This window comes from Protomyctophum bolini (genome assembly GCF_963924005.1).
Source record: "Protomyctophum bolini genome assembly, chromosome: 11".
Lineage (NCBI taxonomy): Eukaryota > Metazoa > Chordata > Actinopteri > Myctophiformes > Myctophidae > Protomyctophum > Protomyctophum bolini.
Genome location: NC_137872.1, coordinates 18,991,585 through 19,016,010, shown reverse-complemented (window position 1 = coordinate 19,016,010; position 24,426 = coordinate 18,991,585). Strand labels below are relative to the sequence as shown.

General features: G+C 41.4%; 2 protein-coding genes across 2 annotated transcripts; both read left to right on the top strand.

Moving 5' to 3' along the window:
* Window positions 1–1,611: 1,611 nt before the first annotated feature.
* cdipt (CDP-diacylglycerol--inositol 3-phosphatidyltransferase (phosphatidylinositol synthase)) lies at window positions 1,612–9,337 on the top strand. Its single transcript, XM_080776093.1, has 6 exons — window positions 1,612–1,823; window positions 2,067–2,201; window positions 2,973–3,126; window positions 4,190–4,271; window positions 5,560–5,641; window positions 6,184–9,337. Exons 1-6 carry the CDS (start codon window positions 1,781–1,783, stop codon window positions 6,330–6,332), a joined length of 645 nt encoding a protein of 214 aa, XP_080632219.1. The 5' UTR covers window positions 1,612–1,780; the 3' UTR covers window positions 6,333–9,337.
* A 696-nt stretch (window positions 9,338–10,033) lies between these two features.
* Window positions 10,034–20,661, top strand: maza (MYC-associated zinc finger protein a (purine-binding transcription factor)). Its single transcript, XM_080776852.1, has 7 exons — window positions 10,034–11,245; window positions 13,122–13,275; window positions 16,287–16,684; window positions 17,071–17,321; window positions 17,862–17,925; window positions 18,032–18,203; window positions 18,345–20,661. Exons 1-7 carry the CDS (start codon window positions 11,213–11,215, stop codon window positions 18,668–18,670), a joined length of 1,398 nt encoding a protein of 465 aa, XP_080632978.1. The 5' UTR covers window positions 10,034–11,212; the 3' UTR covers window positions 18,671–20,661.
* Window positions 20,662–24,426: the final 3,765 nt, after the last annotated feature.

Here is a 24,426-nt window from a genome sequence, read left to right as displayed (position 1 = left end):
AAATGTTCACATTCTGCATTTAATTTAATAAATTAAATAAAAATGGTGTATTAATCAATGAACAGAGTCAAACTGAAAGGTTTTTGAACAGTACCTACAGTTGAGGGCCATTTTACTCATGTTATGCATGCCATATCTATAATGTGTTATAAACACCAGTAAGACGCGCAAACGCGGGAAGCGAACGCAGCTCGTACATATTTGGGGTTTTTTAAGATTTATTTTTAAGTTAAGTTATTTTTAAGTTAAGTTTTTAACTTAGCCATAACCATATAAGGAGTCCCCAAAGCAGCTATACGTCCAAATATGGAGTGAGTTGCATAAATCACAAACAAATCACTCAGCTCCATATATGGGCACAAAGGGGGGACACACGCACAGACATGATCTGCTAGGTCTCATAGTAAGTGCTCACTGAATTCGCAATAATACAACAGTAAGACGCCCTGAGGGTGAGAAGCGAGGTCACGTCCACGCATCCGCCTGGGTGACGGCAGACTGCTGGGTGAGCGCAGGCGCTTTGGCATGGGGGGTCAGATCAACTGGAATGAATTCTGTACTGGCCATATATGGAGCATGTCTTGAGTGTACACGGTTTGATGAGGTCAGATCAACATATGGAATGTTAACCGAAAGGACCAACATATGGAATGTCAGAACAGGTCAGCTCCATATATGGAGATCTAAGGGTTTGAGGTTTGAGGTCAGATGTAGAGTTGCTGGCTGGCTCCATATATGCAGGTCTAGGTGATGATCCAGTCTTCTCCATGTATGGTTATTGGTTATCCAGGATTAGATGAGGTCATTGTCGTGATCTTCATAATTATGGATATGGCCATGTATGGTGGTGTCATGAGGCGTGATGTCACGAGGTGTGACCATATATGGAGGCGTGATGTCATGAGGCGTGACCATATATGGCGGTGTGATGTCACAAGGCGTGGCCATATATGGAGACATGATGTCATGAGGCGTGACCATATATTGAGGCGTGACCAACAGGAGATCCAAGTTTTCATAGTAAATACGACCTACGGTTATAATCTGCTTATGACACTGTATAATTATAGTCATAATTAAGCACTCATAGTCATAATGATTTATAACAATAATCAAACATAAAGTATAGAGTGCCAGCAGTGCCGTTCGGCACTGGCCTACTTGGAAATGGGCCTAAGTTGGAAAAGCATGCCAATATATGGAGTTCTTTGTCAGGCATGCCCAAATATGGAGTCTATGCAGATGTCAGAACATATTTGTGATGACAGAACAGGGCACGCCAGCTCCATAGCCTGGGCAGGGGCCCTGTCCATAGCACTTTGAGTATAATACTTGTACATCAAGGTCCTCCATTATTTTCAATTCATCGTGAATCTGTATTGGCATATATTGCTTGACAGAGTGGCAAATTTCCATTTTATGTTCAATTTAATGGACAATAATGATGTGTTTATTTTTAACAGCCGACCTACAAGCTGCTATTAATTAATCTGAGACTGCTATTTTCGACGCGCGAGGCCCCCGTGCGACGAAGTATAAATAGGGCTTTAGGCTTTAAGCATAGGGAAGGCGTGGCCTTCCTGTGCGTCACACCGGAACTGACCGCGTCACGCTGTATGAGCTAGGAGCCCAGAGAGCAGAGAGGAAGTCAACATTCTATGAAGTATTAAAAAAAGTGTGTCCAGCAGCTAAATAAATCTACACAAACCAGCTACGCTGCTGTCCTCCTCTGTTGCTGCCGAGTTGAACAGCTTTACGGAGCTTCGAAAGCACCCAGAAGATGGCCGAAGAAAACATATTCCTTTTCGTGCCGAATGTGATCGGTGAGTGTTATATTTGTCTGTATGGTGGGTGTCGCTCTCAAAAAAATAAAAAAAGTATTATATAGTCTGTTATATTTGTGCGACACACGTACGGACGGAGTAGTGAGTACTTAGCCTCATAGATGTATTTAATCTATTTTGACATTTTCTATTTTTATATAAAAATGTCAAAATAGATTAAATACATCTATGATTATCTTGATCCAACGCTAATAGTGCTAACATGTTGATGTTGTTGTTCAGGGTATGTCCGCATCGTGCTGGCCTTCCTGTCATTCTACCTGATGCCATGCTGCCCGATGCCCGCCGTGTTCTGCTACCTGCTCAGCGCTCTGCTGGACGCCTTCGACGGCCACGCTGCCAGGGCACTCAACCAGTGTAAGAGACCACTTTGTGTGTGTGTGTGTGTGTGTGTGTGTGTGTGTGTGTGTGTGTGACGCGATAATCATAACTCTATGGTGATAATATGCTGATAACTGTGTGTGAAAGAGTGACACCGAGAGAGAGATGGCGAGTATGCACCTCTTACTTAACGTCATCTGCCCCACATTTTGACATACATTAAATCCAACTCATGTGAGTTGGATTAATTATACTAGCATAAATTAATTAGAGGGTACATTCTGCAGAGAGAATTCCCACCAGAACATATACTGTGCCTGCTGTGTGTACATCATCATCATCATCATCATCACACTGCTCCAGTTCTAACGTGGCTTCTCCTCTGTAGTCACAATTCTTACATAATCATCTAATCGCAATTATTTGAGATAATGATAATCACTATTGTTTTTTTTGCATAATCGTCACAATCATAGATTTGCAAACATATATATTTTTAGTGGAAATAGACAATCTGCTTTGAGCTTGTAGCTGTGCTATTTCCACTATTCAGGTTTCTATTTTTAAGTACAAAGTTATTACATCATGCAATCAAGTTATTTGTCATATCTGCACTGTGCAACTTTAGTTCACGAAAACTAAAAGCCAAACAGAAATGTTTTACTTTTTGATCATAATGTTGACAAAAACGACCAAAAGAACCACCACACACAATGAAATTGTTAATCACAATAATTTGAGCGACAATCAGTCGTTGTTTAAAATGTCATAACGGTGACAGCCCTTCTCCTCTGCTCCGTGAACCAGCTACGAAGTTTGGTGCCATGTTGGACATGTTGACAGACCGCTGTGCCACCATGTGCTTGCTGGTCAACCTGGCCTTGCTCTACCCTTCCTATACCTTCCTGTTCCAGGTCAGCATGTGTCTGGACATCGCCAGCCACTGGCTGCACCTTCACAGGTACAGCACCCACGGTCCCTCCTTATTCTGGTCATGTCATAATAGGTGAACACTTGTTGTAGGTGTTAAGTGGAAGATGGGCCAACAAAAGAGATGAAGACCATGAACATGCCTAAAATTGTGTTTTGTGTCAAGACAAGTAGGTTATATGATTATTATAACACACGGGTAAGTAACTAAGGAGTTGTAAAGTTTAAAGTGCTGGCATTTTTAAATAACCTAACCATAGGTGTGCACAAAACTGCATCAACACAGACATACACAAATGTCTGTTGATGTCGTTTGTTTTGCAGCCTCAAACACAGACATTCGCTACTAGAATGACCATAGACTAATTTTGCTGCGGGTGGAACTGGAAACCTTGTATGTCCAAAACCGTTACTCTTTAGGGAATGGAAATAAGAACCTTTTGTTCCAATGGATCCAGTGTAGTTATTTAGTCACAAGCTCTTAATACGTCCCTATTTGGGCATGTCGTTATAAGTGAAAGATTTTTCACCTTTTCTATTTCCACATAAATAGACATAGAGACCACTTTTAACTACCCACAAAGGTGGCACTGCTTTGCGGCGTGCCCTGAGCTTGTAGTTCGGCTAGGATTTATGAAATAAACATAGGATGAAACATGGAGAACAAGGTTTCTGCTCGACTGAGTCGACTGCAAATATAATATATAGAATTTGGAATGACATCTTCCCTGAGTTACTGAGGTATGTTGCAGCCTACGGAAATAAATGTGACCTGCCCTTGAAAGATCGGTTGGACATGCTGGAAGCTGTTTTGAAACAGAGCGTTGCTTTGACTATTGTAGGATGTGGCATGGACTCAGGCCTGAAGGAATCATCCTGCTTTACTTAGTAGAGTTGAATCAGCCCACAACACCAGCCAAAAAAAATGGATTCACCCAGGGGCTCAAGAGAGAGAGAGAGAGAGAGAGAGCTTGTAGATCTGCTATTTCTGGTGAAGAGATTTGGTATAGAAGGAAACTATAGCAGGCCAACTTGACTACGTTTGACTAAGCATGGTTAAGTCTTGTTCTCTTTCTCAACAATCTCTCCTTCAGCTCAATGATGAAGGGATCTGCCAGCCACAAGACCATTGACCTCTCTGGCAACCCCATCCTTCGTCTTTACTACACATCCAAGGTAAGAGGAGGCAGCACAGACTCAAAATACACAGATCCTTTGTGTTATTATAATTTACTTCATTAACCTTCCTTAGTTACTATGTACAGTAAGTCATTACACAAGTGTGCACTGAAAGCATATTTATTTAACATTGTCATGTGTAGTCCACTCTCACAAAATTACTTGCTCACGGTGGTATCTCTATCAGGTCTCTGCTCTACATGTAAAGTGTCTTCAGGCAACTTTGACACATTTGACACAATAAAATTGGATTTAATTTAATTACTGTACAGTCCACACATAATGCAAAATATAATGTACCGAATCTGCCGATTAAAGTGACAATATTTATTCTGAAATAATGGCATCAACCTGTATGACTATATTATAATATTCATCATGCCTTCAGTTTGTAAAGTTCTTTGAAGATTGTCGCCTATAAGGGCATGCCAAGAATAGATCTACAAGCTCTGCGGGTCTGGTCATCAAATTATCAAATTCTTACTGGCTTATCTGTCAATATGATACTCTGTATTAGTGACTCCGCCTGTCATCAAATTATTGGCTTAGGAATGTGACAAGGATTCATGGGCTAACCAGACCGTGGCCTTGGGGTTAGAGTGTCCGTCCTGAAACTGGGAGGTCGGGGGTTCAATCCCCGCTGTATTATACCAAAGACTGTAAAAATGGGACCCAATGCCTCCTTGCTTGGCACTCAGCATCAATGGGTTGGATTGGGGGTCAAATCAACTAATGATTCCCGGTCGCGGCGCATGCTGCGGCTCACCGCTCCAAGAGATGGGTCAAATGCGGAGAACAAATTTCACTGCGGTAATGTGTGTGACTAATCGTACGACTTTGACTTTGGGGTGTGTAATTGAAAATATGTTTTTTTTTTTTTTAGGTTTTTAGGAATTTCAACTACTCTTTTAATTAAAGTGTGTTAATGTTGAATACCTACAAAGTCGCCCTTTAACTAACTTGTGCCGGGCGTACAGCCGACGGAACTGCTCAGCCTGGTATTCCTAAAGTAACCTAAGTAAATTATGCTTAAACGGTTAAACCTAACCTTATTCCTAACCTTAACCTCAGTAAAACGATGCCTAACCCTAAACTTATGTCTAACCTTATTCTGAGTAAAATAAAATACAGAAAACAAGAACCGCCGCACCGAGTGGTGAGGTCGGCGGGGAAAAAAACGAGGGCTAGATGGATTATGGGCGACGGTACCTGTTACCTTTTTAATGTCCAGTAAAATGTGCAATGATGTATGTAGCGTACTGGTGTTGTCTCTCTCTGTCTGTAGCCAGTGCTGTTTGTCATGTGCATGGGAAATGAGTTGTTCTTCTGCCTTCTCTACATCCTCCATCATATTGAGGAACCAGCAGGTAAGTCTTGGTACTTGTGTTGAGCCTAATTTATACTGTAGTATGAGTCTTTAGCATGTAAATCATTATCATCATTAAAGTAACAATATTTGTGCAACTGCCTAACCTCTGTGGACATTTCTTTATGTTATGATGTTGTGCGAACATTCCTTCTTGACTTGATGTTGTAGTCGTGTCAATGAATGTTAGTCCCAAGGCTTAGTGCAGTGTGTATTTTACGAGAAAATACTAATTCTAAGATTATTTTAGGCCAACATACTACCAACAAACTTACGACTGATTGAATCTCAAACCACATGGCTTTGTGTAAAACTATTTCCGTTAACTGTTTTGTGGACATAATTTTGTGAGATCAATAAATAAGCTGTTTAATATTTGATGAGTGAGTTGAAACCTCACCAGTGCTGTGTACTGAAGCCGGCGTGTGTGTGTGTGTGTGTGTGTGTGTGTGTGTGTGTGTGTGTGTGTGTGTGTGTGTGTGTGTGTGTGTGTGTGTGTGTGTGTGTGTGTGTGTGTGTGTGCGCGCGCGCGTGCGCGTGCAGGCTGGCTGTACTGGCTCCAGGGAGCCTGTGCAATCATCTGTCTCCTCAAGTCCGGCATCAGCCTCCTTCACCTGATCACAGCCTCTCAGAACATGGTAGCGTTTGATGAAGCGGAACGTGAAAAGGCTATAAAGGCCAAGGCCGAGTGAGGAGCCGAAACCGATTATACTAAGTTAACACACCGCTTGTTTTTGTTTGTTTGTTTTTGTTTGTTTTTATATGAGGAGGTGGACTATTACTCACATACAGTATACAGCACATTGATTCAATCAGTTTGAAACTGGGGTGCATTGCTCCTTTTGTCTTGTAGGCTGAGCTCTATAAAAACCAAAGTCCCAACATGCACAAAGTCCCCTCTGCAACATTTTAATTGCACATAGAGGTGATTCTGTGCGCACAATGGACTTTTTATTTCTCTTTTTTTGTATATGATGAAGATTTTCTCTGGAGCATACGTAGCATTGTCTATTTAAGCCATAATTAATTTAATATCATTCCCGCTAAGTCGAATCTACCCAGTGCTGTACACAAGGCCACCGATACCCAGGGAAATGAAATAATCATCTTGCAATAGTCTGAAAGGGTTGGATAGGGAAAAATGCAGGGCACATGCCACATACATTCCTCTGAGACAGGTTGTCGATGCCTATCTGATAGGTGTACAGTACAGGGACTGACGTGAGCTTGGGTCAGAGGAGCATGACTGACACAAGGTTGTTTGCAGGAGTGGAGTCAAGCGTGCTTAATGAGAAACATGTCTGTTAACGACCTAAGTCCCATTTTAATAATAATTTTGTCCCCTTTTAGTTGTTGGGTTATTTGTCACTGTACATTTGCACATGTGTGACATTTGTCCTGCATTTACCCATTGGAACTATCAGGAGCAGTAGGTGTTATTAATAGTTTCTGTATTTCTTTGAAGATTGTCGCCTATAAGGGCATGCCCAGAATAGATCTACAAGCTCTGCGAGCTGTATATAGGGCTTAAGTGGCCATTAAGTAGTCATTGTTGGAGAACTTAATCAAAGTCTATCATAACTAACCACTCACAGAGAAATACCAAGCTTAGGTAGGGGTATTGATTTCAAAGGAGGCAAAGTATGATAATGAGCAGATTTTATTAGATTATAGAATTCTAATGTACTGTATCGGTTGTTCATATATAGTTCTATTAATTTAGGCAGTATGTCTATTGTGATGTCTGACAATATTAGACACTTATTTGACTAAATATTGACCACCGTTGAAATGCATACAGTGTGATTTATGTTCCAACATTCAACTTTATTTATTGATTACCCTAATTACCCTCACATATACACATAACATAATAACCATACAGAAAACTAATGCTGATCTATAGGATTATTTAATAAGGTCACATGGACATGCTGTTGAAACATTTTAAAAGGGATTGACACCATGCAGCTATTATGTAATTTGCTGTATTTAAAATTGAGTTGTAGTACGTAATGTGTCGGTCATCAAATCAACTACAAAACAATACAGGCCAACAAACGCAAAAGGCTAACCTAACCTATTCCCTTTTCAATGTAGACAATCTAATGCTTTTTGTTGTTTTTATTTGCTATACTTTGTTTTTTTATATCACATTATGCTTACCTTTCACTGTAAGTTGACTTTATTACAAGTTATGAGTATACAGTATGTTCCTAGCTCTAAGATCCGAGCCACTATCTATAAAGCTCTTACGTTTTACTTTATGAAGATTAATAATTATATATTATAGTTGGGTGTTATAGGTTGAACTTGTTGCACTGTTGACTGTAAGTCGCTAAATTATATTTTATGATGCAGATGTTTTGTTTCGAACTGTGGTAGGAGTGGTAGAAGAGACTTTTTTTTGCTATTTATATTCCAACCAAGTATGTTCAAAGTTATATAGGGCACAATTCTTACCTCATATGAAAGACAGCTGAGTATTAGTGTGTGGTATTGTATCATTCATTTGACACGTGTTTTTCTTTTCATCACTGTCTGACCTTGAGTGTATATATACTGTATGAGTGTAGGTGCTATGTGCACCATGCTGCTGATTGATTTTAGATTAAGTTCTGTACAGTAGTGGTTCTCAAACTTTTTTTACTTTCATAATTGGGCCACAGACCCCATATCTTGTGAGTGTACAAATGGAACCATTTGTGTACACTGATTTGGTTCCTAACTTCCTATCTGTAGAGGACCCCTGAACCTGGCTGGAACCCATAGATATAAAAACCTAGATGTCTCATTGGCCGCTGCAGTTCATTGGAGCGACCTGTATCGCACAGGAAGTGTGGAAGGCACGCTGCCACTCAAGTGACTACTGGCCAATCGCAGTGCCTCTTTTCCCGGGACTCATCAATTCAATTAATGAGAAAATAAACGAAAATAAACGTTTACATTGCCTCTGATTGGCCTAACGAATGTCCCCTTCTGCGTCACAGACGCTTTCCTTCCCTCGAGATACAGACACCCCAGAGCCGAAGGAGGCGTCTACCTTTCTATGTCTATGCTGGAACACACTAAACGACTAAAAGACTTCCCCAGGCCGTACCTTGAGAACCACTGCAGTACATAATTGTGTGAAGCTGAATTATAAATATTAGCCTCTTCCATTTGTTTATGGTAAACCCATTTGCTGAAATGTACTGTAAGATATTCTACATCCTAACACCAAGAAGCAGTTAAGCCACACACACACACACGTTTTAACATTTTTTTATGTCCACACAAAGGATATGCATACAAGGACACAAATATTATAGGTGCATTAGAGTTCTAATTGCAAAATCATGTGTTTTCATGATACAATAGGCATGTCACTCAGTACTCTATGGGTATAAGTAACAGCGTCTCGCCATATATGCCGGCTGCGAATTATAGCAGAGACACCACAATACTTTGCCAGCCTTTTTTGGTATCCCAAGTTGTTGGACACACACACACACACACACACACACGAAATAAATCTAACAGTATCATGCCATAATGATTGTATTGAAATATTCAGGCCACCACTTCCCATGCAGTCCCTCTGCGTTACATTCACCTGAACGGAGGTACATAATAAAGGTGTTTAAACCAAAATTCTCTGTCGTATGGTCGTTTTCTATCACTAGGAAGCAAAACATTGCTGGTCTTTTGTTTCTGTTTCTGTGACACAAATAACCACCATGTAAAGAAAGAAAGAAAGAAAACTACTTTTTTGTATTATATTGGATGTTATTACAGTTTATTACATTAATTCTGTTTAATCACATAGCTATACCAGTATTGAAACAGATACAGGTCTGGTCAAGCCTAAATTATACTATACAGGTGAAACCTGAATATATCATAAGTTTTGAACAGTGTTTCTCCCCTCAAGCACCACCAGGGGTCCTCGAGGGATTACCAGGAGGTTCCCAGCAAAATGAGGAACAGTTTAACCACTTATTTAAATCCTATTATTTTATAGTTTGCAAATATTTGAAATTAGACTGATCTACAAGCTCAGTGTCTTGTCATTTGTAGTGCTTCTATTTTAAAACATTTGGATTTATTTTGAAATATTTTAACAACACAAGGCTTCTCTTATAGGGGGTGTCTAGCTGGTGTGGGTACATATTTTCCAGATGTGGGTCTGCAGCCAAATAGGCCTACCAATTTGGGGGTCCCACTCCCTGGGGGTCCTAACGCCTACTTAACATGAAAGTATGTGAGAATCACAATATTTATAAAATGTAGTAGTAGGCCTACATATTTGTGTGTGTGTGTGTGTGTGTGTGTGTGTGTGTGTGGGGGGGGGGGGGGGTCCCAAAACAACATTATTGTCGTCATTGTAGCTTATCCAGCTGTTGCACTTGCGCGCATCTTTACCTTTAAGGTTGAATGGGACACTGTTGCTTTGTTTTAAAACGACACACACCACCATCTTAGATTGTGGATCATCATTGATATGATCCGCCGCTCGGCGGGTTCCGTGTCGTCGGTGGTTCCGCGCGGTACGTCGGGCTTCGTAGCGGCACGAACTGGACCGGGGATCGGGGAAATAGAGATTATTTGTCGGCCTACTGAGCGGGTCGGCAGGCGGGGGCGAGGAGGGGCCGGGACGGGACGGCACGCGCCGAGGAGGCGGAGGAGGACGGGGGTCCATACATACACAAAAATACTTTCCCTTTAAACTAGGGGGACAGCGGCGGGGGATACACACAGAGGGGGAGAGGAGGAGAAGAGATAAAAAAAAAAGAAAAGGAAGAAAGACAGTGAGGGTGGGAGGGAGAGAGAGCGAGAGAGGGAGAGAATTTGAAAAAAAGAGAAAGATGTCATCCTCTCGATTGAAACGCCGAGGCGGAGCCATGGATCGCGGCCGAGGAGGAGCTCTCTAGTTAGGGGACACGGTTCACGCAACATCGAGGCTTTGGGATCCATCGTTTTCGGCCTTTCGGAGCTATCATCGAAATAAATGACTCCTATCCCCACGCAATCAGCAACAGCTGCCGGCTATGATTATTATTACGTTTTGACTATATGTTATTCATCTGTTTCTGTGTAATAGTCTTATTGTTTTTTTTTGCATGCACTTCACCGATTTTGTTTTGTTACAATAGATGCAATTGCAAAATAAGCAACTATATTCAAATGCACCATTAAAAAGCATGACACTACCAACCATTTTGTCGCGTTTACAAAGCATATTGTCAGTGAATGTAGATTGCCAACAGATTATTATTATTACTAGTATTATATGGGGAAAAAATCAAACTCAGAAGAAGCCTGATCACAATACAACGTCTTAACAGTTAGATTATCAGTACCTACCGAATATTGTTACTGGACATAATCACCAGCTTCCACTAACCTAACAGGCGTAGAACAACAACTATTGACACTGAACGGGGCCTCAGACTGTGCTTTCATAGCGAGCAGATTGGCACGTTCGTTGGGTTGTGCCCCCCTCCCTCCTTTACAGCCCCTCACTGCTCCCAGGCTGAGAGCTGTTTAGTTTCTGCTGACTGAGTGAGTGACTCCCTCCAACCTGTTCGCCATGGATACCTCCTGGAGTAACTTTCTATTTCAGGTAAGCCAGTGTTGATCAACGTGCACCCGACTGGCTTGTGTGTGTGTGTGTGTGTGTGTGTGTGTGTGTGTGTGTGTGTGTGTGTGTGTGTTGGGGGGCAGAGTTCAGTGGGGTCAGGGCATCAGTGTTGTTGGTTTGCACAGTGCACACACCAATGATTCTTCCTCATCAAACTTTTCCTTAATTCCAAGGACCACTATATGCATTTAGCCACAGAGGCCCCAATTTTATACAAATTATCATATTCTGAGATTTTTTTATAGATAACGGTGGAACTCGGATAATTAGCTGTTCTTGTATGTTCTCTCTGTATGTACTTGTTCATGTAGAATAGATGTAGAAATGTAACCATCAGTCACCCTCGGTCCCTAGACCCATTGAGGACCACCAGTCTAGACTGTAAAATCTTGAATGTTAATTTAGCATCTGGGATGGGTCTCTGATTTATTTTTGTTTCATTTGTACAGTGGGATTTTAGTGTACTAGTGCTGATGTTGCCACTCTGGAAAACTATTCCTACGTTCAGTTCCTGTCTTTGAATAGTATGAAACAGACCATCTTCAGTTCAAGTGCAATTTAATGAAATTGTGATGTTTGTGTGTGTGTGTGTGTGTGTGTGTGTGTGTGTGTGTGTGTGTGTGTGTGTGTGTGTGTGTGTGCGTGTGCGTGTGCGTGTGCGTGTGTGTGTGTGTGTGTGTGTGTGCACACCTGCTGGGGGTAGGGGCATACAGTAATCAAGGTGATGATTCATTTGATTTCCTTTGAAACAGTATATATTATATCCAAGGCTTCACAGCCCATGATCCTGGCTAATTCCTTGGTGGGCAGCCATAGCTGAGTGAGAGACTGCCAAAGAACCAGAAGGTCCCAGGTTCAATTCCCATCCCCAGCTATGGTCAAGGTGTCCATGAGTTATTAATTATACAACCTAACTGGTTCCCCAGAATGGTCATCAGCTGGACAATGCAGAAAACTGAATTTCTCCAGTGGGATTAACTAGGTCTCCTCCGATTCATTTTAGTCTTGATTCATGGACAGAATACAGAAACATTCTCTTTTTGAGGAGCGCAGGGTTTTGAAGATCATATGGCAGCCAGGTCTATGGGATTTTAATGTTTGTTTAGAGGACTTTAGAGAGCACTTTAGAGCCAGCCAAGTCTATGGACTTTAATGTTTGTTCAAGAACTTTAGAGCCAGCCGAGTCTGTGGACATTAATGTTTGTTTAGAGAACTTATGACGTATCGTTTGCCAGCCAAGTCTATGGACTTTAATGTTTGTTTAGGGCACTAAATGATATAAGACATCATGTGAACAAATATAAATACAGTGAGCGCCCCTCTCTTCATAGAAGTGTGATTTTTAAATTATTTCCAAGCCAGGACCTGATGAGGTAGAGCTAGAGGCATTTACAGGGACCTTTCTCACTTTCTGTGATTCAGAATTAAGCATGGTCGTTGAAATGGTCAAGTCTATAGTATTTTTTTAATTTGTAACAATAATTGAATGGAAACAAGAAAAGTGAGCTGGATTTGGAGCTTTAATATTAATATATATATTTTGAGCATATAGACAAATTAAATTATTTTATTTTATTTTATTTGTAATAGCGAAAATGATCTACACACTCACATGTGCCACATTGCTAATCATGGACACAACTAATTCTACAGGGTTTAAGAGATTAACACTGGTACAGTAAACCAATCATGTACACAACTTGCATATTAAGATATCCAAAATGTATCATCCATTTGGTGACTTGGGAATGAATGGAATGGACTTCTTAGTCTCCTTTAAAAAGGCCATGCTCAAGTGACCTTTGTAAAATATTGCATTAATAAAGCATTGTTTTTTTTTCTTCTATTTTGACTCAAGACGCCATCGACACAGAGCCAGCCTGAAGCTCCGCTTCAGTCAGAGCTGCTGCCAGAGCTGACAGGCTCCGCCCAGAGCACCCCGGAAGAGCACATTGCTCCACCCCCATCCACTGTGGACACAGCTGCCCTCAATGAAGAAGAGCCTTTACCTGGTGAGGGTCTGTTCTAGCAGTGTTTCCCAACCTGGGGGGTGTGGTCACTGGTCACTGTGTTGTGTGTGTTTGGGCACGTGTCATTACTGTCAAGAATATTCAAAATCTTTCAAAACGCTTGAAAAATCGTTGCGTCTCATCTAATCATAGCGACAGGGAGCTCGACTGCGGTTTGGAATGACGCCTTCTGGCTGGGACCAGCTGAGATAAAGGTTATGCTATTAGCCTACTTGCTAAAACAGTAAAAAAGGACTTTCAAACTAGGAATGGTATGGCCTGGTCAGCCTGCAATGACATGCATAAGATCTGGTCATCCCAGCTTTAGTAAGAGGTTCAAAGTAAAAAATAGTTAAGATGACTGTCGAGCTACTCTATGGCTCAGAGACATGGACACTTTCAAAGAAATTAGAGAAACGGCTGGATGGCACTTACACACACCTTCTAATGAGAGCACAAAATCTCTCTTGGAAGAGTCACCCATCGACTTATCTAATATACGGCAACCTTCCCTGTGTTTCTTCACTAGTCCAATCCAGAAGAACACAGTTTTCTGGCCACTACTGCAGAGCTGATCATGAGGTTACATCTTACCTTCTTCTCTGGAATCCTGCCTCAAAGCAGACCAGAGGTAGAAAACTGTTGTTTCCTGTCATCACTATGGACACATGCCTCAATAAGCAGGAACTGGGGGTGGCAATGAAGGATCGGGAAATCTGTCGTGGCATTGTGAAATCCATGATCTCGACCGCAGTCGAAAGATGATGATGAAAACAGTAAACCCTTCAGTGTAAATGTGTGACGTCACAACTCTGTGTACAAACAACATGGACCTGTAAGGGTGACTATAGTAAAGAGTCCATGTGGCTCCATGTATTTCTGGCTTGAGTTAAATGAACACTATTCTACAGTATTATTATTATTAGTCAGTAGGCTATGTAACCATGTATCACGAGAGTTATTCGAAACCCCAAATTGGTGAATTAAAAAAATAAATCAGGATGCTCTTTAAAAAAGAGCTCCATCTTTAAAGGGACAATTCACCGCTAGAAGAAACTGTCACTCAATGTTAATAATAGTATTTGTAGTAGAACAGTAGCACTATTTTAAATGTGCACCCTATGGTCAGAAAAATAATGAAGTCTGTATGTTTGACTGGATTGCTGAATTCCTACAATGACCATAATGCTTTGGCGCACTACCCCTCCTTGTGGAGAGGGAGGAAGCTGCGTGGAGGTGTGACTTGTAGTCCAGGAAGGAAGTGAGACCACATTTTCATGAACATTTTTGGTCAGGAACGTGGCGGCATGATTAAAATATCTAAGAACACAAATAAGATCTGGTTGCAAAAGGGGTGAAGTGGCTCTTTAACAACACAGCTTGTAATTAGCTTGCATTCTGTCAGAGATCATTATTATACAACCAAAAGGTCTTAGGTGCCAACAGACAACAGTGTTTAATTTTTGTCTGATATCCTAGCTAGGGATTTAGGACAAACTTCATTATGATGATGCCCACTAGTATTGGTTGACATGCACTAGTATTGATGGATGTTCATGAGTAGGGAATGTAGGAATCTGTCTTGCGTAGGATTTGGTGATATTGATGAAGGAATGTGCATTGTGCATACAGTTCAAAGCGACTAGATAGAAAATTGACCACTTTCAAGTTTCAACCTTTACAAATAGTCGATCTGCAAGCTCATCGTGCATTACAATGTGAGGATTTGTGAGCTTGTAGATCAAGTGTTATACTGGAAAGATGAATGAATGATGAAATAATGAATGATGGCATAAAAAACAACCAATTGAGATTGCCCTCAGAACATAATGAATCACGTATTTATGTTTCAATGTGCTTCGTTGTCATGCAGTAGATACTAAACAGCAGCAGTGGCTGAGGTCAGAAGGGCAGTTTGACCCACAGCTATTTTTAAGCACTTTTGTTTCTCTTTCTTTGCATATCAAAGCTATAGAAGCCCTCCCCCAACACACAGGCACACACACACACACACACACACACACACACACACACACACACACACCAAGACACAGATGAAGTGAGATTTATTCAGTGCACTCTGAGAAGACTGTGTTTTTCCAGGGTGCATCAATGGCCTTGTATGCTTCCCTGCTTAGTAGCTTGTAATCTGCATGTGTTTTTCACGGCCAAGAGAAAAGAGGGCAGGGCGCCCCGTAGAGAAACACAACGGGGGGCGGGGGATATAAACCCACATGACAACACCCAACATGCCTATTCATCAGCATACACATACATACAGTACAGTTGAGCCACAGAGATCTTCTGTAGCTCTACTTTTCACACATCACACGTAACCACGGTGACATAGTCTTGCTTCCTGGCCACAGTGGGTAAACACATGGTTTGCTACAATTTAACGTCTTCCCACAATCCATCCATTATCCCTCTCTCACATAAAACCATAATTTTAACACTTACTGTATAGGTTTAAAAAAAAAATCTTTCTCCTAGTATAATCATAGTACCTGGTGATCACGGTACTCCATCTTTAACAATGGTATTAGAACAGTGTTTGGTAGCAACATGAGAGATGCTGAGATCTCATGCTAATTTGCTGTTGTCGTGCACCCACTCTTTGCGCATTATGTCAAGATTCGGTGATATCGTCGTAGCTTTGTGGAGCTCATAACACATTCACATTGTTGTGAGTGTGTATATTTTCTATTTTCCCTCAAGTTGTCATCTGTAATGACATGTTCAAAAAAAGACACCAGGTTGAAAGTAGTTACGGTTACGACAGTGTGATATTAGTCTGGCTTATTAGCCAGGCTAGGGGTTGGGGAGGTTATTTCTCCATATGCCTTAGAAATAAAGAAAGGTTTCGGCTATCCAGCCTTCGTCAGTGAAGAAGGCTAGATATCTTTTTCTAATACATATGGAGAAATTCATCAAGCCTTACTGATTTGGGCTTTGATGTCGTTGTAGAGTTTGTAGGACTACATTAATTTTGAATCCTTCTTTCTCGCTTTCAGTGAAGCCAGTCACAAAACCCGGCCGACCGGCCCACATCTGCGCCACGTGTAACAAGCAGTTCAAAAACAGCTACAACCTGCGGCGCCACCAGTCCGTGCACACGGGCATCAAGATGAAGAGTCACGCCGCCCGCGAGAAGGAGGAGGGCGGGAAGGGGGGAGGGGGGCGGCTGGAGAGGCAGACGGTGCCTCTCTCCCTCCTCCATCTCTCGCTGCCCCCTCCTCTTCCACCGCCCCCCGCTCCCCCGGCCCCCGCTGTCACCCAGCCCCTCCCCCAGGACGTAGCACACATCAATCAGGTGGGCCAGCCTGTCACGTTGTCCATCGCCCCGGCCACAGTAACCATCAACACTCAGCCCCTCCAAGCTGCTGTTGTCATTGTGGGGTCCATGGAACAGGTGGGATCTTTGAGGAATTCTGTTCACGACTACTAATCGAATTAATTCATAATATAATAATATAAAATAATTGATTCATTATCGATCCCATTTCAGGCTTGTTAGGTGAAATCTTTCAAAAACATAACGCATGAGCATTTAGTCCGAAAAATATTCATTGCGTTTGTTTTCCCAGTATTTTAGTGAATGTATCTTCCAAAGGCTTACCATCAGTTTACTGTATAAACGTATACAAGTTTTAATCTAATCCCATATTAGATACTAATATTCCGTTTTTGGCACCTTTTCTCATACTGATAGCCCTGTTTTAGTGTGGTATATTTGGGATAATATCTGTTAAATCTATAGTTAGTTCACTTCCTGAATTATTATCTTTTTTCCCACAGCACCCGCATCCCAATCACAACTCCAACCAGGTGCGTAAGAACCATGCCTGTGAGGCGTGTGGCAAGGCCTTCAGGGACGTGTACCACCTGAACCGCCATCGCCTGTCCCACTCTGACGAAAAGCCCTACTCCTGCCCCATCTGCCAGCAGCGCTTCAAGAGGAAAGACCGCATGAGCTACCATGTGCGCTCGCACCAAGGCGGCGTGGAAAAGCCTTACATCTGTCCTCACTGCGCCAAAGCCTTTTCACGGTGTGTGGGTTCTTACCAGCACTTTGCCCGGAGTCAAATACTGCCATTCTTTGGAGGCTTACACACTAACATGGGATCATATTTATAAAAAATGAATGACTCATGCATAAAGCTTAGAAAGGAATCACTACAAAATCAAGCTTTTTGGGCCACTCTAATCTCCAGAGTCTCCTGTGTTTTATACTTCTTTCAGACTCTTTTTGAGGGGCGCTAGCCCCTCCAATGCATGGCTTTCAGAAATTAGGGCAGCCAAGACTTTTAATGTTTGTTTAGAGTAAATTATGATGTAATTCATGCCAGCCAAGTCTATGGACTTTAATGTTTGTTTAGTGTAAAGTATGATGTAATGCATGCCTGCCAAATCTATGGACTTTAATGTTTGTTTAGGGTAGTTATGAACTTATGATGTATTTTATGCCAGCCAAGTCTATGGACAGTCGACTTTAATGTCTGTTTAGGGCAGTAAATGACAACCTAAGACTCGCTGATATAAATGCATCTTTTTTTTTTTTTTTTACATATGATTGGTGTTTGTTTCAGACCTGACCATCTCAACAGTCATGTCAGACAGGTGCATTCGACAGAGAGACCCTTCAAATGCACGGTAATGACCCCCTTCTACCTAACCATCTGTTTGCTTTGCATCGACACACATGCAGTTTGTTTACATTTACTGTATGTAAGTGTGCATGTACCATTGTCTTTCATAGACCTGCACATCTGCGTTTGCCACAAGGGACCGCCTTCGCGCGCACCTGATCCGCCACGAGGAGAAGGTGCCGTGTCACATTTGTGGGAAACTGCTGTCTGCCGCTTACATCACCGATCACATGAGGGTCCATAACCAATCCCAGCATCATTCCTGCCACCTCTGTAATCGCAGTAAGTCCGACAGAAAGGAAAGAGAGTGAGGCTTGTGCAAAAATACAAGTTTTCTCAATTAATTTTGGGGGAGGATTTGTATTTGTCATTGCACGTCTTCACTTTCATCCTTGTTCCAATCCTTTCCCACTCTGCTGCCAGGTTTTACCACCCTCACCTACTTGCGGGTTCACGCCCAGAAGCACCACGGGCAGGAGTGGAAGGACAGCGGTGGAGCGCGGGGTGGCTTCGGAGGCACGGGGGCCGGAGGGGTGTTGCTCTGCCAGCTGTGCGGGGTGCAGTGCAAGACGGCCACGCAGCTGCAGGGGCACATGGGCACCCATGCCAGCCATCAGGCAGGGGACCCCAGCCCCGACCCCACCAGCGCGAGTCCTGTGGGAACCACCAGCGTAGCGGTCACCGTCTCTAGCACAGTTGGACTGCTGGTAACCGATTGTTCCAGTATCGCCCCGCAGGCCCACAGCTAGCACCCTGTTGGAGGTACGATGGGTGGGTGCAGAGGTTAGGACGGCAAGCCAGCAGCCAGGGCAGGTGTGCACGGTCAGATGTGTGCACTGTAAAATCCACTGTAAACACTGTACACTGTAAAAAAAAAAGTGTTCATTTAAAGTTATATTTTTTTGGTTAGAGTAAGTGTTAAATAGCTATATATTTTGATAGTAATCATTACTATAGTGTTTGTTCAGTAAACAGGGGTCTCTCTGCCTCTCCAGGTCTTTAGTAAACAGAAATTACATGATTGTATCAGGTTGGCACATTCAATTTGAGTCACAGACCCCTAAAGCATTTTTAGAGCACTGTATCAAGAGCACATATCAGGCCGACTAGGGATGGGACGATATGAAAATTACACGTCACGATTATTGTAGCAAATATAATTGCGATTAACAGTATTATCGCGATAATGAAAATGTGCTTAAAACTTAAAATGCCACTTCTGTGGCAACGCCTTGGGAGCTTGTCTGCTATTTTTGGCGAATAGATTTGTGTAGAGTACTCTTCACTTTTATCAAGTAAAGAGGATTTAAGTGGTATTGAATGTGCAGCTCTAAATCTAATTCATCCTAGTGTATGACGGAGAACAATTTCACAATAAATTTAAATCTCAGCGATAGGAGTAATTATAGCTTTTTTAACACTATAATAACGATTATTGTCCCATCCCTAATTCAATTTCAGACTCAGTTCGGCCTTCAATGGTCAGTGAGTGCGCAGTAGACCTCTCTGTACTGTTGGCTAGTGTCAAGAACCAGCTCTTGACGCCTGTTACTGAACAAACAACAATAATTATCAGAATATATTGCTTGTTTTTCTCCAACAAAACCCTTTTTGTTTTAAACCCCCAAAAACATCACTTTTCTTACACTGCCTTTATAACACAGAGGATTTTACAGTGTATATGTTTTGTACTGCCTGCATGACGTCTTAATTGATCACTTACTCCTTTCTATTCATTTCCACAAAATAATTCATCAACTGCCAAAAACAGTGGAACCAGACGACAACGAGTTCAGCACAGAACCGTCTTTTCTGTCGACCTGACTTTTGGATGGTGTCCGTTTGACCTTTAGATCGCTCAATGAGCCCCGGCTGCCTCCATCAGCCATGTTAAACGTGCCGACTTGCAGCGCTCATTTAAGAACACATACAGTAGCCTACATAGTGTATTTCCCATGGAGAGATTTCAGATGCTGTATCGCAAAATATGAGTCGAAGCCTATGGGGGAGGGGTGGTGGACGAGACTGTATTGGTACAGTGGCTTCATGACGTAAGCAAAAGTTCTGTGTATTTTTATTCATGTGGATTTGCTGTTTCAATTTGCCATGATAGTTATATATATATATATATATATATATAAAAAGTACAATTACGAGTAGCTTGGTTTATAGTTTCTGTTTTGTTTTATTTTATATTAATTACACAGCTTATATGGATTTCTTAAAGCAGTTATTGTGTAGATACTTTTTATTTCATGTTATATCAATGTTTGTTTCTGGTGGGAAATCTACACAAAATAATAATCATGATCATGTTAACATGGCTATCTCAGTTTCTCTACCAAGATGTTTTTGAAATGGTTTCCTAGTTTGCCTTTTGTCAGATTAGACTATGTCCAGAGCAGGGAACCATTGAATGACATGGGAAAATCTACTATTGAAGATAGGCCATTAATATGTACATACATTTTTATAGAACTGATAAAGATTAAAGAATTGTTGTTTGTGTATATTCCCCATGGACATTGAATGTGCATAACCTCTTTGCTTCATATGATCTTCATATGATCTTTGTTCTTAATCTGGATGCTGATTTGTAATTCTTGAAAAGTAAAGAATTGCCATGTAATGTGTAGCTATGTTGGTGACACAATTTCTGTGGCTGTGCATATTGACTGTATGTGATGATGCATAGTGCATAGCGCCTCGTTACTACTGTATTAAAAGGCAGTGAATGCATGTGTGGATTTAACTAGGGCTGATTTTGTACCATTCTCTGGGTCATTGGCGAAATTGCGGAAATTGAAAATTGCGGGAAAATGATGAGAAACGAGGATAACTTTTTTTTCAAAATTTCAAAAAACATGGGCTATAACCCATCGTTTTTTTCATTTTTTCATTTTTTTCAAATCCTCAAAAATGATGAAAAACGGCGTGCTATTGTATATATTTTTTCATGTATCCCCTATCCCTTACATGGGCTACTGGCCACATGTGGCCTCCACCTAGCTTCTTAATTTTGGGTAGGGCTTGCGCCCCCCCGGACCCCCCCCGGCGTGGCAAAGCAGGAGGGGGGGGCCTCAGAAAAATATGTTGACTAGGGCCTCAAAAGGCCTAGAACCGGCACTGGTCATTGCCATCAGTATATGCATGCAGTGGTTCTCAACATTGGTTCTGGGGGCCCCCATGGGTCAAGGAGGGTGTTCCTTCCAGGGGGTCCCCGGCGAAGTGACTGACTTAAGGCCTATTCATCATACTCCATTTTTAGGTGATAAGGTGACCACTGGAACATGATGTCACATCACTCGTGTCTCGTGTTTTTACTAAAAGTAATGAATAGGCCTTTAATCTGTTCCATACAAGAAAGAGAACGTACAAGAACTGATCAGCTACTTTGATCAGAGTTTCACTGTTTTCACTGTTCACTTAGAGTAGGGGTTCTCAACCCGTGGGTTGCCAAATTATTTTGGGGGGGTCCCCATTTTGTTTTGCAACTTAATGGCTGGAAAATGGAAATGCAGAGTTAGCATAGTACACATAGTACATGCCTAAACTTAGCTTAATGATTATATCTGGTTTCAGTATTCATATCTGGTATTCATTTATGATATATTTTCTCTATTATTAAGGTTATTTTGGGGGTGGTGAGTGGGTGCGGGGCGGGGGTCACGAGACATGGCCAAAGCATTTCCGGGGGTCCCCAGCCAAAAAGTTTGAGAACCCGACTTTTCATGGCATGAAATGCAGCACAAAGTGCTTTATAGAGCAATAAAGACAAAACGAAAAGCAAAAGCAACATTAAAATAATAGCAAAAGATCTGTGAATCAGGCAAAACAGTGAGGACATGGATAACAACACAGATAACTAGAAAGATGCAATCCTGGGGAATTGCGAGTGTGGTGGTTCACATATTGTGATTTCACCGTATTAATGTCCAGTCATAAGGCAAAAAGGTGCCTTCAATCAGGTAGGGCGTGTAATCGTCACAATCCAAGGAGAGAGGGAAAAGAAGACCAATAACAATAGTCTGTTTGCCTATCGCAACCACACTGATAAAAAATCAAAAGCAAAAGTGAATAAATAGGTCTTGAACTGTGCTTTAATGCAGCAATTACAGAGGTTGCCTGTCCTAGGTGTAATGGGAGTTTATTCCAAGCCGTCTGGGAATTCTGGACCAAATGAGACCGTATAGGACCAAATCATGTATACAATTAGGGCCCCAGAGATTAAATAATAATAATGGGGGTCTGTGGCCTAGAGGTTCTCAAAGTGGGGTCCAGTGACCACCAATAAAATAATGAATTGTCACTATTATTGAGAGACTGTATTTACTAACCCACATTACATGGCTCCTAATGGACACCTGTAAGCCCGAGAATATACAAATGGCTCGTTATGTTGGCCCTTGAAATGGTATCCGGAGAACTTGTTTTTACTTCACCTTCATTAAAATTACATTGAATTGAGAGAGAGAAAGTTAACACTAGAGAAAGTAGGAATGCTAAAAGTTTAAACACCAAAGTACCGAAACAATGTAATTCATTAGTAAACAATTCCTGAAATGGTGGTAGGCCTACTTTTAATATCATGAATTGGTATTCACATACTCACCTTTTTTTTTATTATTCCATCCACAATCATATTATACAACCATTTTTCAACTAGTGTTTTTTTTTGTGACAGGAACAGAAAAAAGGAAAAAAAAGCATATGGGAGAGATGGATGATGTGTACAGAAATATTAAAGTACAATACAATATAATACTCATAGGAAGACATAAGAGTATTTGAAGCTGTGAGCAGTAGGCCTAATTAAAATAAAACCAAAAAAATGAGTAAGACAGAATCCTTGCCGCTACAAAATCTGGTAGCAAAGGCATATTCCACCCAGTTAACTTAGACCAAAACTTTATACATTTCTCGTTCTGCAGTCTGAGAGAGAAAGTGATCTGTTCCATATTATAAATATAATTTAGTAATGCTTTTATGATGGGGGCCTCAGGAAGCATTAGCAACCAGTGTCGTGTAAATAATTTTCTGCATGCAGATATCAGAATCCCCAATAGGTAACATACTCACCTTTTTATCATCACCTAACTTTGGAAATTAACTATAACTTCTGTGAGTTTGACATAGTCACATACTACACTGATGAAGACAGCATGTTAGCATAACGATGTCTTCACCGCGGCGACTTGGTAAACTGGCGAGTTCTCCGGTTTCCCCGAAAAATTAAAACGTCTGAGAGCCACTGGCCTGTTATAAATGGCATTGTTTACACCGGCGACTCAAAGGACCCATCCAAGCATCCATCCAGCCAACCATCCCCCACTCGGCTTTCCTCGCCAGTGTTGCCATGGCCGCTTATTATAAGCGACTTTGGGCTTGTTTTTCTGTAAAGTAACTATAAGTAGCCTACATTTACTTAAGTACTGTACTTAAGTACAATTTGGAGGTAGGCCTATTTGTTCTTTATGTGAGTATTTCCAATTTCCAGTATTTTTACTTCTATTCCATATTTCCACTACATGTCACTCAGAGGAAAATATTGTACTTTTACTCCACTACAATTATTTGAAAACTTTAGTTATAGTTACTTTGTAGATTTTGATTATTATCATAAAACATACATTAACCACTTCAGCGCTATAGGCTATATACATTTTGGCCATTTGAAAATAGCCGAGCTACAAGCTCACAATGCATCACGATGCGACGCATTGTGAGCTTGTAGATCGGCTATTTTCAAGCCAGTATATATTACTTTTGTACTTTTAATCAACAAGTACATTTGGAATTCCAGACTTTGACCCGAGTATTTCTATAGTGCAGTATAATTTTACTTAAAGTAAGACATTTGAGTACTTATTTCCACCACTGAATATTGGTACGGCGGTACCGGGCTTGTCTCTAAACAGTGTAGTTGCTTATTTGGGCTTGATCCTATAATGTTTTTTAAACTAGTGTTTCACAAGCATTTTCAAGTGAAGGACCCCCTCCCCCAATTAATATTGTCTCCCGCCTCCGGACCGGGCCCCCCATCTGAAAATATGTTAATATGCCAGTGGGTCGGGGGACAGATCACACGAATAACTAAAGAAGTGAACCCTCCCACTCTGGGCGTTTTGGTGTAGAGCACATCAAAGCCTTCTACAAAAACCTAGGTGTTTGTAAAGATGATTTTAAAATGGCAATGGTAACAACTGAGGAGGTACTTAAAAAACTGAGTGCCCTCCAACCCCACAAGGCCACTGGCCATGACAATATTCCCTCCAAATTCCTCAGAGACTCAGCCATTTCTATAGCTCCAGTCATCACCCACATAGTAAACCTCTCCATCAAACAGGGACAGCAGGTCCCCCAAGATTTTTAACTGGCCAAAGTAACCCCCCTGTACATAAAAGGGAGTAAATTAGAACCCGGCAACTACCGCCCTATTTCTATTCTAAGCTCCATCTCGAAAGTGATAGTCTATGAACAGGTTGAAAAGTATCTTGCCACTAAT

Coding starts and splice junctions, on each gene's coding strand:
- maza (XM_080776852.1), top strand. CDS start 11,213: ATGGATACCTCCTGGAGTAACTTTCTATTTCAG. Junction 11,246..13,121: donor GGAGTAACTTTCTATTTCAG/GTAAGCCAGTGT, acceptor TTTTGACTCAAG/ACGCCATCGACACAGAGCCA. Junction 16,685..17,070: donor TTGTGGGGTCCATGGAACAG/GTGGGATCTTTG, acceptor TTTTTCCCACAG/CACCCGCATCCCAATCACAA.
- cdipt (XM_080776093.1), top strand. CDS start 1,781: ATGGCCGAAGAAAACATATTCCTTTTCGTGCCGAATGTGATCG. Junction 1,824..2,066: donor TTTCGTGCCGAATGTGATCG/GTGAGTGTTATA, acceptor GTTGTTGTTCAG/GGTATGTCCGCATCGTGCTG. Junction 3,127..4,189: donor CACTGGCTGCACCTTCACAG/GTACAGCACCCA, acceptor TCTCTCCTTCAG/CTCAATGATGAAGGGATCTG.